Below are 16,361 nucleotides of genomic sequence, written 5' to 3' on the forward strand. Positions count from 1 at the left end.
TTTTTTATCATGATGTAAGTCAAACTATTTAAAGAGAAACGCATTTGTGGGAAGTGTTCTCGTAAGAACTCGAAGGATTTTTCACTTTAGTACATGTAATTAGTTGAAGCACGCTTAAAGTATGAAAAGTTGATCGATGTGCATAAGTGTCATCATATAGGGCATGTTCTTGGAGTTATCTTCCCTCCTATCATGTTTTTTCTTGTTCTTGTTCTTTTTTTTTTTATGTTACATGGAGTGTGTAGTAGTAACAATAATAATAGTTTATAAATAAATACATAATTACTTTTCTGGGCTCTACTTTGTCATTAATGGGTTTGGTATTTTAAAGAGTCACACCATTATATATATTAATGACAGGTTTGATGCCATATTTGTAGCTGTATATGTACTAAACCCTAAATAAATTATGAAAATGTATTAAAGAAGAAGCTTCCTTCATCTTTAAAGCATACCTAAAATAATACTCCACTTTACTATACTATACTTTGCCCCTCTTCTACGAAACTCTACACAGCTAAGACTACCAGAGGAAAAAAATTACATTTTTCTTTTGTTAAATGCTCAAACTTTTTGGTGTGTACACTTTGGTTAATAATAATGTTTATAAACATATTATTTATTTAATTTGTTATCAACATGGTGTGTTAGATATTCCTATTCGCAAATCGATATAATGCAACTAAATATCTTAGAAATACATATTTTTTTCAAACTTCAATCAACACTACCTAAAGTCTTGGAGTCATTATCATCACACAAGGATTATTTTTTGAAAATTAGTTTCTAAATACCAAAAACATAAATAAACTGTCCAAATAATTACTGGATCAATACTTCAATACCCTAAACTTTATAATATGGTAACATATAAATTTTGAAGTGTACAACTGAGGAAGTGTTTAAAGATAGTAAAACTTGAGAAAATTAGAAATCTAAATACAAGTAAGCCTAACATGTGTTAATATAGTTAATTAACATCTAAAAAAACAAACTAATTCACATATATTCTAAGAACTAATTAAGAAGGCATCTTCAAGCACAAGAAATACTCATAGAAGTAGCCGCTGTGAATCTCTCCGACGTCGTCCGCCGAACCAAAGACCCAATTTCCGGCGAAAATCCGGGAAATCCAACCTCCGGAACAGCAGAAAGTGAATTCGCTTCATCTTCATACAGAACGTAGAATCCATGATCGTCGTCGACTCGTTCCGGATTAGCCTCAAAGGTGCCAGGGATGGAATTGGTCTTGTGCTTGAAAACGGAGCGGAGAAATTTGTGCAGAGACCTAGAGATCTTGGAGGATCTTTTGGAAGGCGGGGGTGGAGGAGGAGGAGGAGGAGGAAGAAGAGTGCAGAGGCGGCCGGGGAGGTGAGGCATGGACAGAGTTCTTGAAGCAATTGCTGAATCGAGTTGGCGTTTGAGGGAATTGAGTTCGAATGAATCGTAGAGAGAGCTTCCGCAGTCCCAAACGACGGCGGATTGAGTGGATTTGGATTTGTTGAATGTGGGGGTCGCCATTTTGGGGAGTGAAGAAGAAGAAGAAGAAGAGAGAGTGGGGGGGATTTAAGGATGGTTGAAGAAAGAAACGCGTTGGGTTTGTGTAATAGACGATCTCGGAAAATGGGTTTCTATTTTCACACTTCCATTTCTATGCATTTATTTACTTTATTTATTTCCAATTTTTCTATTCACGTCGTTGACTTCTTCACTAACCTCTTCTTCCCATTTTTTTCTATTTTCTTATTATTCTCTACTTTTTCTTTTTATTAAATTATTTATACTCCAAAATCATTACTTATTTTTTCTAAAAAAATATAAATAATCTATTTTTTATATTTTATCGTTCTTTTATTTCTATTTGTTGAATTTTTTTAATAGAATGGTTATATTAAAATAGATAATTTTGAACTCTACATTATTTTTTATTATTAGTAATCCAAATGTTAGTTTTGATGATTTAGATAAATAGGTTTATAAAAGTGTTTAATGGGGTATCTTTTAGTAAGTATTCGATATCATTAAAGGTTAAGTTAGAGATTATAGTTCATAATTTAGATATTAGTTCACCAACTTTGAGGTTTTGGGTGTGATTTAGTTTATTAAAAAAAATTTAGGGTTTATCCAACTTTTTTTTTTAATTTACAAACATAGTGAACTCAAGGTAGAATTTGGTCTCAACTATCAACTCTTGATTTTTTTTTCCCCTAATACATATCGATCAATTTAATAGAGTGTCCAACAGGTCAAAAAGAAAAAAAAAACTAAAACTAATTTGATCATTATTATTATTCACCACTAATGTTTTAAAAAATAAACCAATATTTTTTAAAAAGTTGTTCTAAAAAAAGGGTGTTTTAACTATGAAAGGTGAAAGTTTCATAATTAAAAAGTTTGTCAAATAAATTTAAAAGATTAAAAACCTATGATAATTTTTTTTAATTTACAAATCTATTATATAGACATAATTAACAGACTAAACTTATAATCTAACTCAATATATTTTCAGTCATTATGATTCAATCACTTTTAGGACTCTTTTTTTTTATATAATTTTTGTATTAAAAAAATGTCAAATTATAAAAGATCAAAGTAGAAACTCTTACTTTAAAAAAATTGCATGTTGTTAGTAATCACTCAATATATATAAATTTAAAGTATTTTTTATTTAACTGTCAACTATACACTTTGATGAGAATATAGTGGCAATAATTCAATTCTTTTTTTTTTAAAGAAAAAAAATGTTATTGCATTGAATACATGATGATTCTTGAAGATCATTTTCCCTGTCTTTGAAGCTAAGGAAATTATAATTATTGATGGAATGGTTGAGTAAGAATAATGGACAAATAATTCATTTAATTCATTAAGTCAAACAAAATGGTAGAGAGAGTTTTTTTGTTCATCGTTCTATTTTTGCTTAAATAATTAACCACGTTTTTACATGATTCTTTGACTTTAAACCCACGAGTTCGGTTTTTCCATTTGGAGGATAAACACATTGCTAAATAAGTTTAATTATTAGTTTTAAAACTAAAAAGTTAAAAAATAAAAGATTGATTTTGATCATCATATGGTTAAATATTTTAAGTGTTATTTTTCACTCTTAAATCTTGGAGCTTAATCTCATGGAATCATGGTTTAGAGGTGGGAACCCACGTAGCAAGTTTTTGCTTTACAAAAATAAATGAATAAAATAATTTCTTTGTTAATTTAAATTAATAAAATAAATTAAAGCAATGGAGGAATATATTTTTTCGTATCAAAACACTCCACGTTTAAAGGATATATGCATGTGAAGATGTGTTTTTTTAATCTTATGATATACTTATTGAGTAGGAAGTACTTTACAAATTTGTAAGAAATATCACGTTGAAGAAATCAAAAGGTCCAATATACGAATTAAACATATAATTAACAATACACCTTTATTATAAGTGCTAATATATATCAAAATACTATACGTTGATATATTATCTAAAGATGAATGAATGATAATATGGCAATGATACACACCTAATGCCTAGTATTGAACTTCTCTTTACTTCTTTTCATTGTGTTAATTAGTTTGTGTTCATGTTGAATTGTGGTGTGTTATATATTGAGTTTATATATGAAATATTGTTTTTTTTTTTTTTTTATAAACCTAAATGTTTTGTTCGTCTTCTATACCATTATATGTGCCTAATTTATTGTTGTTTAACAAAGATTCACATAAACACTTTTTTTAATTTTGTGTTTAATATAGTTTAGGTCTATAAACTTTAAAAATATGTATAATTCAATATTTAATTAAGTCCACAAACTTTCAATTTGTATTTATTATTATGTCATTCATATTTTGGACACAAAATTAAAATTAGTTCAATAATGCATTAGCAAAAATTAATGTATTAACCCTCTTAGTTAAGAAAATTCAAGAAGAATAATGTTAAAAAATCAAGTCTAGGGTAAATATTATGTTAATTAATATTAGCGAATTTTCATCTCTGTCTTTCCCTTTTTTTCTTTAGTGAAATCAAAATAGAAATATATCAATTATGACTATAGAGAATCTAAATTAATTAAATTCTAAAAGAGAGTAAAACTATTTTTTATTTTGATTTTTTTTTAAGACCATTCAATCATACCCAAAAAAATGGGAAAAATTATTTCAGTGATATGGGGAAAAAAGGGTGCAACTCTATACAATTTTGAAGTGTGATGGTAGAAATTGATTTTTCTTCCTCTCTTATATACATATTATACAAAATATACTTAATTTATATTGGTTAAAAGGTTAATATATTTGATATTTATGCTTTTTTGAGGAAAATATTTATGCAGTTATATATATACATGTTGATGGGTGTGGAATAATATGATTATCTTCCAAATGTATATTTGAGTGAGTTTGTTTATTAGTCCCTCTCTAGACATGTGATGCATGCAAAGACGTGTTTTCATTTACTTTTATTTATTTTTCTCATCAATATAATATATCATTTCATTCATTGTAGAGATAGTGTAAACATCGCTTTCCACTTTTTATTTATTTTAGTATTCAATAAATATTTTAATCTTTTTCTTTCAAATCAAATAAATGTTTGGTTGAGTTGATAATGTAAAGAATTATAAAGCCTCCAAATTTACTGTACAAATATATTTGTATCTTACTAGTAATAACAACAATAAATTTGTGCTTAATTTGTCACGAAACCATGAGCTAACTTCCGTAAAGACTAAAGACATGTGTGACATGTCTTTCCTCCACTTAATTATCGATTTTACAATTTTAAACTTAACTTAAGAATAAACTTAAGGAATTGGGATGGACCATGTGAGTCACACCAAGTCGACCCCACGAGGAGTCATCCTTAAGCCTTGGCAAGATGGGGTCGAGGATAACCCATCCAATCCAAGAGTGGGCGATTCGTGTCCACAAAATGTAGGTTCAAGATAGAAGTAAATAATCGTAAGTCATTTGTAGTCTAAATATATATATACATACATGTATATAGAGCTGGCCGCATTATGACATTAGAAAAACTTGGTTCATTCATCATTTCTCGTTCATGTTATCGCGTTAGTTAAATTCCGAAAAGAAAAGGCAACACTAATCAAATTAAACCACATGACTACTAAAGAGGTTAAACTTCTTGGAATCCAAAACCAAGTTCCTAATAGAAGCAAAGCATCCAAGCAGTCCTACACCAGAGAAGGCAGCAACAATGAAGACATTGACCCAATAAGTTATCGAGGTAACCGGAGGCTTGTGCGTAATATTGTAAAGAACCATCGGAAGAATGAAGTCGAGCGGAATGAACCCGATAGCTCCAACGACGCTATTAATGTCACCAAAGAACGGAAACATGGCCGCAAAAAAACCACACAATGACATGTACAATGTCCTCAAAATCAGCCTAGGAATTAGGTTTCTTCTTGAGAACACTCCTTGTTTAGCATCTGCTGATCTTCGCTCCATGATCTCGTAAGCCACTTGAGCGTAAACCTGAGGTATATTATAATAATATATGTGAGGTTAATTAATTAACAGAAAACTAAAAACAATATCCTTATGGAAAGTATAATATGTATATATACCATTCCGATGGCGAGAAGTTGGAGGAGAATGAAAAGGACGGCGAGGGCGAGGATCCAAGTGGGAGCTAAAGGAGGTTCATTTTTGGGCAATAAGTTTTTCAAGATATTTGAATTGGATTTGTTGCCAAAAACCCAATAGCCAGAAGCTGCAGATGAGTAGAAAGTGATGAAGATCACAATGTAACACATGATCAGCCCTTTTACCATCTTCCCACCTATTGGTGGTGCAAGAGTTGCCTGTATTGTATATCATGTTTCTATGACTTAGGTAATTGTTAAATAAATGATAAAAATTGAATTCAAAAGTTTAAGCTAATCATCAACTTTAAATATGTTTAATTATATCACTATACGAACCAGAATACAATTAGTCATATACATCTAGTTAATGATGGATTGAAAAATAAAATGAAACTCGATTGGAGAGATGAAAATTGAAATTTAGTTTCAAAACAATAAACTTGGAAATAAGCCAAAAATGGTATCAAACAAGTCGGCCTAGGCTAGAGAGAATTGTTAGTTTTTGAAAACAAAAATAAGCAATATTTAGAAGTTTATTTATATTTCTAGAATTTGACTATGAATTCAACTAGATAGTTAACTTTAAAAAAATGTGCAAATTATTGTAAAAATTAAGAAAAATAGAATTTTATCTTAAAAATGAAAAAAAAAAGAAAAAAAAGAAAAAAAAGTTACCAAGCAGAATGTAAAAGATTACTTGAATTTCAGGAAGAATGCCGTTGCCAAAAATGGCAGCAAAGATAGAGATAGACGTGAAGGCACTGAAAACCCTAGCCGAGGGTGTGGATTCCAAAGAATAATCCCTTGGAGGAACGTTATCGGATGTACCTACACGCATGCATCAACATTTCTCAATAATGGTTTACTTCTGCGACTATACATCAACATGCATGTTCGAGAGTTATTATGAATACGACGAAAGCGAACATTAATCATTTCCAAAACAAATCTAAAACGCATGCATGCATTCCCGGGTTAAGGGGTTACGTTATAAAACAACAAACCTGCAAGAATAGAGGCAAAAGCGATGAAGAAAGCGTAGGCGAGGCTGAGAAGAAGGGAAAGGAAGTTGATGTATCTAAGGGAGTGAAACGAGGGAAGTTGAGAAATTATAATCATGCCCAAAGTCACCACTGCTATGAAATGGTATAATTTCAGTTCCCCTTTCGGATAAATGTTTGAATACATCAACTTCCCTCATCACCCAAAAATAATAATCCATTGTCAGTAACCAAAATTAAATTAGTAAGCGTAAAATTGTAAAATTTGAAAAAGGAAATAGAGGCAAGGATGAAAATAAAAGAAAGTTAATATAGACGACGAAAGAATAAAAAGCAAAAGATAATATATACCTCTAAGCATTCCCCACCAAGCAAGATTGCGGCCACGCCCACACCGGTGTTGACGGCCGCTTGTATGAACACCACAAAATACAACATCCATCCTGACCCTATTAATTTCCCCAAAATTTTCTTTTGATTAGGCTCATAAATATTTATATTTCATTTTCAAGTTAAAAACTATACTTCAAAATTTCCAACGTGACTAAAATATGCTCCCAAAAGGAAATGAGAAAAATGAGCTATATATCAATAGAGAAATAATCGAATTACATGCATATGATCTGATCTAATACCCTTGCAAACCTACATATTGACTCACTATATGATTCATAAGGGAGAAGAGTAAATAATCTTCAAAGAAAGACATGAGCTTATTTCTTGTGCTTAGTTGAACCATATATTTTTTTAAAGAGTGGAGTAGGTTAAGAGCCACATGACTCAAAGGAAAGTGATCAAGCCCAAAGAGAATTTATAGGTGACACCCAAACACAGATGAGATCTAGGTTCCGATATGACTAAAATATTTTCTTTTCACAAAATTATGAAAATTGATAAACTAAATAAAGAAAGCAAAATTGAAAAATCACTTGAACTATGCTAATACTTCGAAGAATTTGAGGTTCAGATCTTAAATATTTGCACCAAATCTTTCAAGGTGTGTTGGAGCAGTAGAAGTGTAAAGCGTAGATTAATTTTCATTTGTCCAAACAAGAAGTGAAGCCGAGATAATTTCTTTTTTGTTTCAATAAATGGAGAAAAAGAAGAAGAGGATTAGATTAGTGAGAATAATTCAAATTGTGAATGTGAATGGATCGATGATGATGTTTGCTATAATGCTTTGTTATCAATTCTCAACTTGACTTCACTTCCTTCTTTAATTTCTTTCATTTTCAAATCATAACATTTCTATCCATTAAGTGCTTTTCTTTTCTATTTTGTCCCATATTAATTCTTTAGTCAACTTAAATTACATTTTTAATATATATATATATATATATATATATATTATTCTCAAAAGTTCAACAAAAATCAACCAACATAATTATTGATTTTCAATTATGCATTTCACGAATTGGAATTTTTTTTATATATTTTAATAAAATTTATATTATTATTCTTCTCAAGGTCTAGCATTCAATTATGTATCTCACAAATTGCCAAAAAAAAAAAAAAGTTTTAACATTCAATTTGAGTTCTAAAAATATTTTTGAAGATTTCCAAAACTTGTAGTTTTGCAAATTTTCAATTCAATGTCAATTAGATTTTTGATATTTTTAAAAGTAATTCTATTAGTTTTACAAAATATACTAAAGTATCTCTCTTAAATTATTATATGTTTTCTAGGCTTAAAGTGTATATATGTATAAAAATACTACTCTACCTTTTTCATTTGTTGAAAAAGAAAACTATATTCTTTGAAAAGTAAAAATGTTCTTGTTTATCTTTCCAAAAATGTTTAATTAAAAACAACTTTTTAGAATTTAAAATGTCCTTAATGGTTATTAGTTAGAAATTGGAATTGATTCTAATGAGTTTAGTAGTGAGTGGTGCTAGTTAGGTTATGCTATCATAAATTTATAGCTCATTTCATACATTATATCTATTGCACATTTTAAGTTCTAATTTTCTATTGCTCATTTTAAGTTCTAATTTTTACACTAACGTTAAAACAAATTTGTTTAAAGAATAAAAATCAGTTTCAAACAAATACAAAACTTATTAGTTTTATTTTAATTCATAGTTTTTAACTCATTTTTCAAATGACTAATTACTAAATTATAATATATATATATATATATATATATATAATATTCCTAAACTTTCCACTTTGAAGAAAAAAAAATACTATGGAATGGTTATTTTAAAAGTAAAGTTCAACTTTATCTCGTTTGAGAAATATTTCAAAATTATTTTAAGAATAGATATTAATTAGAATTTTGATGAAAACTAAGATCTTTGAACTCGTGTAAGTAATATTTGAGTTTCAATTTATATTTTAATTTCAACTTTCATCCAACATTATAATAGAACGATTAGGTTAATACTATATATATTTTTCCAAAAGGATAGAAATTATGGTATAAATTTTAAAAATTCAATTTGTTTTTCATTTGATTGTTCGATTTCTACGATTATTAGTTGAAGATCCAATTTTTATATTTTGGAAATTTGCGTAACGAGAGAAGCAATTACACCATTCTTTGGGGGTTGATTTTGCAATTTATCCAAAATAAATAAATAAATAAAACAATGACACTCAAAGATATTTAAAAGAAGAAAACAAAAACGGTTACCCAAGACATCGGCGGCGAGTTCCCGGAAGCGGATGTGACGGCGGCCCTGTTTTTCACAGAGCTCCAGCACCTTAGACAAGAGGTAATATGAGTAGAAAGTCACCGCCGCCATGACTGTCAAGCACAAAAATCCCACTCCCCAGCCCAACCCTCGAAAGGCAAATGGCAGAGTAAGAATCGGCGGCCCAACGATGGCCGTCGTCAAGTGGAATCCGGCATGCCACCACTGGCCTGTTTTAATCCAGAATTAATTAGCAACTCATTCAAACTGTTGGAAAAGGGGAAAAAGAAAAAAAGTCATTTTGGACCTTTGGATTCGAGGACGAAGGCGGCTCCGGCGTCGGAGGAAAGCTTTGAAAAGGAATCCGGCGGAGAAAGGTCTGCCATGGGTTAAGAAAACAGAGAAACAGAATTGGAACAGAGATAAATGATGATGAAGATGATGATGGGTATTGGGTTTTGAAGAGGGAAAAAGGAGAGTGGTTGCGGAAATCGGTGGGATTTAAGCAAATGGAGTTTGATGAGTAAATGCTGATATTGGAGAAGACATTGTTGATGGGATTTTAAGAAAGAGGAGATTGATTTTATTGCGATTCAGGGTTTTGATGGAACGTGTTGGATGAGAATATGGTTTTTATTTATAACTTTGACCTTTCTTTTTCTTAACACTAATATTCCTCTCCATCTCCATCTTCATCTTCATTTATCTAAAATCTATGCTTCAAACTCCCCATAATAATAAGTGTCTCAATTTAAAATTTTAAAGTTTTGCAACCGTATCAACTTTCATATATAAGATTTATATATACAATTGGTTATTAAGTGTGAACATTGCTAGATCCATCCCTATACGTAGTTGCTAACGACGGTTTAAGGTTTAGTTTTGCTAGGGTAGATTGTCGGCGAAGGGTGGTGGTAGTTGACGACAAACATGGTTAAAGACATTTTAATAATTTTTGTATGATACAAAATAGAGAGATCAACTATTAAACACTAAATGTATAAATTCGCTTGTCAAATATTATTTTGGACGGTTGTCACACCACAATTTTTTCCAAAAATAACTTTTTGTAAAATATGCAATTTACATCAATTATTTTAGATATATATAAGTATGGGAAAATAAACTCCCTTTCATTTTTTTTGCATTATTCTCTCCAATTTATGAGAAAATGCAAAAGGGTATGAACCACAAATGCTATTTCAATTAAAACTGACTGTAACAAAAAAGTGATTGAAAATTCTTCTTTTAGAATGTATATGTGGGTGTGGATGTGGATGGGAACCAAATATTCTGAGGTTGATAGCATACACAATTGATGAATCAATTCACTTCGAAATTTAAAATTTAAATTTATCTAATCCACGAACTTAAAATTTAGTTAATGAAATTCAACATTTGTATTCAATTTAAGAATATATTTGAAGCCTTTTTCATGGTATTTGTATTCAATTTAAGAATAGATTTGAAGCCTTTTTCATGATATTATACCAAATAAACAGACACACCTTTCATAGTTAAGCCACTAAATTTATATAGATATTGGTATTTAAGTTTCGGATGGTTTGATAAAATGCATAAGGATATGTACAACTTGAAATACACCTATGCATGTAGACTATATGTCCTAGTTTTCAAGAACATTAGTATAAAATTGAATCAATTCAGTTTACTCCAATAGATGTGACTAGATTAAGTATCAAGTTTCAAAATAAATCCCGAGCATTTCGAACCATTTATTTTTATAGGAATTTATAAAGTGCTCAAGATTAGTTTAAGTTATATTTTCCTCTTAAAAATGAGTAAAGCAAAGATAATTGACATGCGATTGTGGTAGTGGTTTATGATTCAAATCTTCCTACTTCTCGTCATGCTTAAATAGAATAATAGTAATATTATACCGGGTCTCAACTAGAGATTTGTATCGTAACATATTCAAATAATGGAACATATAAAGACCTTATTTAAAACTTAAATATACTTCTTGTCTCCACATACAATTGAAAAAGTTCGATAATCTATGGTTCAAAGAAAAAACTTCATTCTTCCTCTTTACAAAAGCAAGAAACTCAAATCAAGAATTGAAGGCTTTTTTGGGTTGGAAGAGGAGAGAAAGCAAAAGGAACACACAAACACCTACCAAAGTGATCTCAGTCAAGATTCTTTTGTGATTGGTGAATGAAGTTTTATGATAAAATAATCCTACTTTGGTTGATTAATTAGGAAGCATTCTTGAAATTTACTAAATGGAATAACTACATAAATATGCTAAAAGAATGCATGATTAATTTAAAGAAAAAAATCAAATGATAAGATTTGAAATAATATAATTCTCAATGCCATTCAGTTTTCCTTTTCTTCCAATGTTCATGATAGGACCACAGAACAAAATCATTCTTGCAACCAATGAACTCGAACGAGAACTCAAAACTATAGTTACAGAGATTTGCTTATCTGATTCAATCATAAGAATAAGAAGTAACAACAATGGATATCATTCCCTTTTAATGCTCAACTAGGACAAGAAATATGCTCTATTTTGATGCATAGGAACTAGGAAGATATGTAACTAATCAACTTAATGAAATCGCTGTGTTTTTAATACAAATTGAGAAGAATCTCCTAAAGCAATGTTACAGAAGATGGTCTCAATGGTATTTACCTACAATAAGAGAAATCCAAAGTGTACCTTCTTGTAGCAAAATCTCATCGCTTGATGTCGGTGGTGAAGTTTCCTATCCGTTTAACATCATCTCCATAATTACGTCGTTCCACGCGTCAATTGGGCCAGGTAGGCACCAATGCAAGCAATCTTTCTGCACTTTTGCATTTTTGTCATTTGCAAACGGTTGGAACTCTCTGTATGGACCTGGATGACCATCAGGCCTCAACAATGAAAGCTGGGTCAGGTCAAGAAGCTTAAGATTCAACCCGTTTTGAGATGCTTTTACTTCTGCCTTCTTAAACTCCTCTAACTCAACAATGCGCAGAATCTTGGTCAGTTCTTTCAGTTCCATCTCACCTTCTTTTATCGGCGCTCTTCGATCACATGTTCCTCCGTCAGACCACGTACCATTTTCAAAGTGGTCAGGGGTTGATGTTCTCATAAATATCATACCTTTATGTTTGGATGCTAAAATAAAGTTTAATGCAGAGCGGAGAGATCTGCGATAGGCAAATTCAATACCTAGCTCTGTAAAATTCTTTTTTGGGCAAGTATGGCAGCCCAGCACTTTGTTATGCTCATAGTATATTGCAGATTTCACAAACCATTTACCACTAGAAATAATCACGTAGTCCATTTGATGGAACTCGCTTGTCCATTTCTTATCGAGTTTGTCGAGATGCAGCTCAACTTCAGATGTAGACACACCATTATAATCTTCAAAAATAGCAGCTTCTGCAAGGAAAGGTGACCAAACCACTGAAATAGTGAAGTTGTATGATGGAAACCTCCATTTTCTATTCTTGTATCCTTCATCATGGTAGATATGAACTGCTAGTTCCACCTAAGAGCAAATATACAACCACTTGATTAAGTTACATATGCCAATATGAAAAATTTTCAAGCATAAAAAAAAAAAGTGATTCTGATATAAGATTGAAGTGCTTGATCGTTAAATTGAAAAACTGAAGGCACGAAGAACCTCATCTTCTCAGTCCATTTCATTCTTTGCAATGCAATTCAAACACTGCTGCTTTTAGTGATTGTAGGAGGGAAAAGAAAACTGTGAGCTACAAGAAACCAACACCCACAAAAAAAGAACTCACAAAAATGTGGATATTAAGTACCTCACTTAGTTGAATTCATGGATCATTTCGATGAAATTAAAACTTTAATTTCAAAATTTCTTCCTCAGTTTATATGGGTAAAAACTGACATGCCAGAAGGAAAAGATGTACCCACACTGAAGTTCACTCGAAGTAAACTTATCGTAGTAGTTCACACAGCATTCATTTTCTAACAGACTCCTTATATATATGTATATCCATCTACAAAGACTAGTGTCACATATTGACAATCAGCATCAGCTGTTTAGAAGAAAATGAAGCTATAAATTGAAAAGGCTTGAATGATTTTCCTACAATGCCTTTATTCTAGAATGGGATGGTATAGCAACAATTTGTTCCACTAAACCAAAGAGACTGGATGAGAGAAGAATGTAATATTCTTACATACCGTCGATAGCATGCACAGCAATGATTGAACATGGTTTCGAGATATTGAATCTCCAATTAACGCCCAGGTTTTGTCCCTCATCCTTTCAAGAAATTTTTTAGGATCAAACTTTGATAGTTCGCAATCTCGTGGCTTCCATCTCCAGTATAAGTATTCGGTATCTGGCCGCCCATTCTTCATACAATTTTGATGGGCTTCAATATGGGGGCAACTCTCATTATTGTACACAGGACCTGATGGATTTGGGATCCACTCTCCAACAAAAAGATTACACTTCCCTGCACCAAGTTCAATACGACCTAGATTTCAAAACTTCATTATCTAAGGGGAGAAAATGAAAAGAAAGAAAATGGACAGCACACTTCTAACAGATTGTGGACAGGAAATTAACAGAGAAGCAATTCATTGCTTCCCAGCAGACCAATCCAACATTCAACATCAAACTTAAAGAAAGATATGGCAGTAGAACATGAGCATTGAACAGACAGAAAATCTCCATATTTTGATTGACACTACTACACAAGAACACTAGTTAGTTACAAATCTTTGAAAATAATCCTAGCGTTTGGAGGGGGTGATTAGAACATAAGGAATAACATAAAAAGCAAGCATCAGTTCATCACCTTCAAGTGGTTTCTGATTCTCATCCTCCGGAGTTTCAGGTTCCTCCAAATCCTCAGACTTCTTAGACAAAGGAGTTTCCAAAATCGCAGGAACCTGTTTCTTATCAATTAAAGGGTTTTCCAAAATCGTCGGCGCCGCCAACCTCTCTGTCAAAGGGGTTTCTAAAATTGCCGGAACGTCACCAGAACCGGCAAAGAGGAAACGAAAAGCAATACCCAGTAAGAGAATAGGAAGAACAAGCTTCAAAATCAGCACATGGTTGCGTTTGAAAGGAACCGGTGGCTTCCAATTGAACTTCATCTTCCTCTTCCCCACTTTTATCTCTGATACAACAAGATCACAATAACCCCAGTTCAAACACCGAACCCAATGAAGCTAAAATCCAAAACCCAATGCTCTAAATCAGATCGATTCCATTAAAACACATCTGGATCCAAATTCCCAGTTCAAATTTTGTCGTTACAACAAAAGGGGAAAACTCAAAACACCAAAAAGCTGCAAAAATGAATGCAGATTACGCTTCTTTTGTAGCAACTTGGGTGGTTCCCAATCAAATGAGCTTGCAGAAGTAAGTGAAGAGGCGAAACAGAAACAGAAACTAAAAATGACCCATTAATGATTGAGAGAGAGGATACAGAGTGAAAGAAAGAAGGAAGCGTCACCCAGTTGAGGAAAATCAATATATTAATTCGCTAATAATTTTGTGTTCGAGTAATCAAATCATAAACATAATAATATTAGGAATAAAAAAATGAGGATTTTAAATACAACAACAAATGGAAGGCAAGTAAATTAATACCAGTGGTTAAGACTGTCCTATCTTCCAGACTGATTTGGCGAAAAGGTCCAAATCTCTCCGGGAATGGTGAAGACTTTTTCCGGGAGTCGGTGGCTTCGCCTCACTTCATCTCAAATTTTTCTGAAATTTATCTTCATTTTCGAAAAATAAAATTACTTTTAAGAAATTTAAATTTGTTTTTTTTACTTCTTATTATTTATAGAAATTATTTCGATTTTAACGATACATTTATGTTTTTTTAAGTGTAATAATATTTCTAAATATATCAAAATAAACTATTTTATTTATAAATATAATAAAATTTTATCTCATATATGATGGGTAAAGAGGTGTACTTTTTTCAATAGTAAAAAGATACCAATTATCATTTTATAAATTTACTTTTTGTTTGTTAAATAGTGATGATAATTAGGTTAAAGTATTGTTATAATCAAACATTCACTTTGTTCAATAATGGAGTATTTGTTAAATGAAAAATTCTAATGTCAGAAAACCAAATTATACGATATAGCTATAATTTAAACGCTAATTCTTTGTGTAATACGATAAGACTAAATTATATGATATAGCTATGTTATAAATATATCAAAATAAACTATTTTATTTATAAATATAATAAAATTTTATCTCATATATGATGGGTAAAGAGGTGTACTTTTTTCAATAGTAAAAAGATACCAATTATCATTTTATAAATTTACTTTTTGTTTGTTAAATAGTGATGATAATTAGGTTAAAGTATTGTTATAATCAAACATTCACTTTGTTCAATAATGGAGTATTTGTTAAATGAAAAATTCTAATGTCAGAAAACCAAATTATACGATATAGCTATAATTTAAACGCTAATTCTTTGTGTAATACGATAAGACTAAATTATATGATATAGCTATGTTTTCAACGTTATGTAAATAAAATTTTTAGAGTCTTTCGTATTTTAGTTTTTAAATATATAATATTAATCATGATGATGTAATAATAGGAGAGATAGCTATGCAAAAAGTTATAACATACCATATTTCTAAGACGGGCTATAACTTTGTTTTGTCTCATATAGAGATTGCAATTGATCACGTACTCACCATAGAAATATTCAAATCTACATCTATGTAAGCTTAATGGTAGAAAAAAGTGTGTTTGAGTTTAAACGATGCAATTGTGAGTTTTATATAAACAATAACAAGTTTTAGATTTTATAGGGAAAAAATGGAAGAAGGAAAGAATGCTGGCTATGGGGTTCGAACCCATGCGCACTTATGTGCAGAAGATCTTAAGTCTTCCCCCTTAACCTCTCGGGCAAACCAGCTGATGAAACCAAAAAGTTCATTTTCACTATATATACAAAGTCTATATCTAAATTAATTAATTCCCCAAATTTAGGATGATTTGAGAATTGAATTATACTAAAAACAAGTTCAAAGTGTTTAACCAAAAATTTTAAAAAGTACATGACTAGACAAAAAATAATTTCGGACTCACAAATTCACAAGCTTTAGGTGTTTGATAGAAAATCATC

The 16,361-nt window shown here is 30.8% G+C and overlaps 3 protein-coding genes and 1 non-coding gene across 7 annotated transcripts; all 4 read right to left on the reverse strand.

Moving 5' to 3' along the window:
• Positions 1-806: 806 nt before the first annotated feature.
• Positions 807-1,641, reverse strand: LOC105435436. The gene has a single exon (XM_011656401.2). It carries the CDS (start codon positions 1,519-1,521, stop codon positions 1,036-1,038), a length of 486 nt encoding a protein of 161 aa, XP_011654703.1. The 5' UTR covers positions 1,522-1,641; the 3' UTR covers positions 807-1,035.
• A 3,308-nt stretch (positions 1,642-4,949) lies between these two features.
• On the reverse strand, positions 4,950-9,906 carry LOC101210850 (probable GABA transporter 2). The gene is made up of 7 exons (XM_004143827.3): positions 9,550-9,906; positions 9,242-9,472; positions 6,957-7,054; positions 6,609-6,795; positions 6,302-6,432; positions 5,584-5,820; positions 4,950-5,491 (listed from the first exon to the last, which is right to left on the reverse strand). Exons 1-7 carry the CDS (start codon positions 9,626-9,628, stop codon positions 5,105-5,107), a joined length of 1,350 nt encoding a protein of 449 aa, XP_004143875.1. The 5' UTR covers positions 9,629-9,906; the 3' UTR covers positions 4,950-5,104.
• Positions 9,907-11,557: 1,651 nt separating this feature from the next.
• On the reverse strand, positions 11,558-14,983 carry LOC101211100 (protein trichome birefringence-like 23). Of its 4 annotated transcripts, none has more exons than XM_031886056.1 (4): positions 14,846-14,983; positions 14,046-14,369; positions 13,423-13,721; positions 11,558-12,751 (listed from the first exon to the last, which is right to left on the reverse strand). In XM_031886056.1, exons 2-4 carry the CDS (start codon positions 14,344-14,346, stop codon positions 11,978-11,980), a joined length of 1,374 nt encoding a protein of 457 aa, XP_031741916.1. In that variant the 5' UTR covers positions 14,347-14,369; positions 14,846-14,983; the 3' UTR covers positions 11,558-11,977. The 4 variants fall into 4 exon arrangements, with proteins under 4 accessions (XP_031741916.1, XP_031741917.1, XP_031741915.1 ...); XM_031886057.1 differs by having other exon boundaries at positions 13,423-13,700; positions 14,846-14,979; XM_031886055.1 differs by lacking the exon at positions 14,846-14,983 and having other exon boundaries at positions 14,046-14,768.
• A 1,085-nt stretch (positions 14,984-16,068) lies between these two features.
• Positions 16,069-16,151, reverse strand: TRNAL-UAA. The gene has a single exon. It is a non-coding gene; the product is annotated as a tRNA-Leu (tRNA).
• Positions 16,152-16,361: the final 210 nt, after the last annotated feature.

Source organism: Cucumis sativus, chromosome 5 (genome assembly GCF_000004075.3).
Source record: "Cucumis sativus cultivar 9930 chromosome 5, Cucumber_9930_V3, whole genome shotgun sequence".
Lineage (NCBI taxonomy): Eukaryota > Viridiplantae > Streptophyta > Magnoliopsida > Cucurbitales > Cucurbitaceae > Cucumis > Cucumis sativus.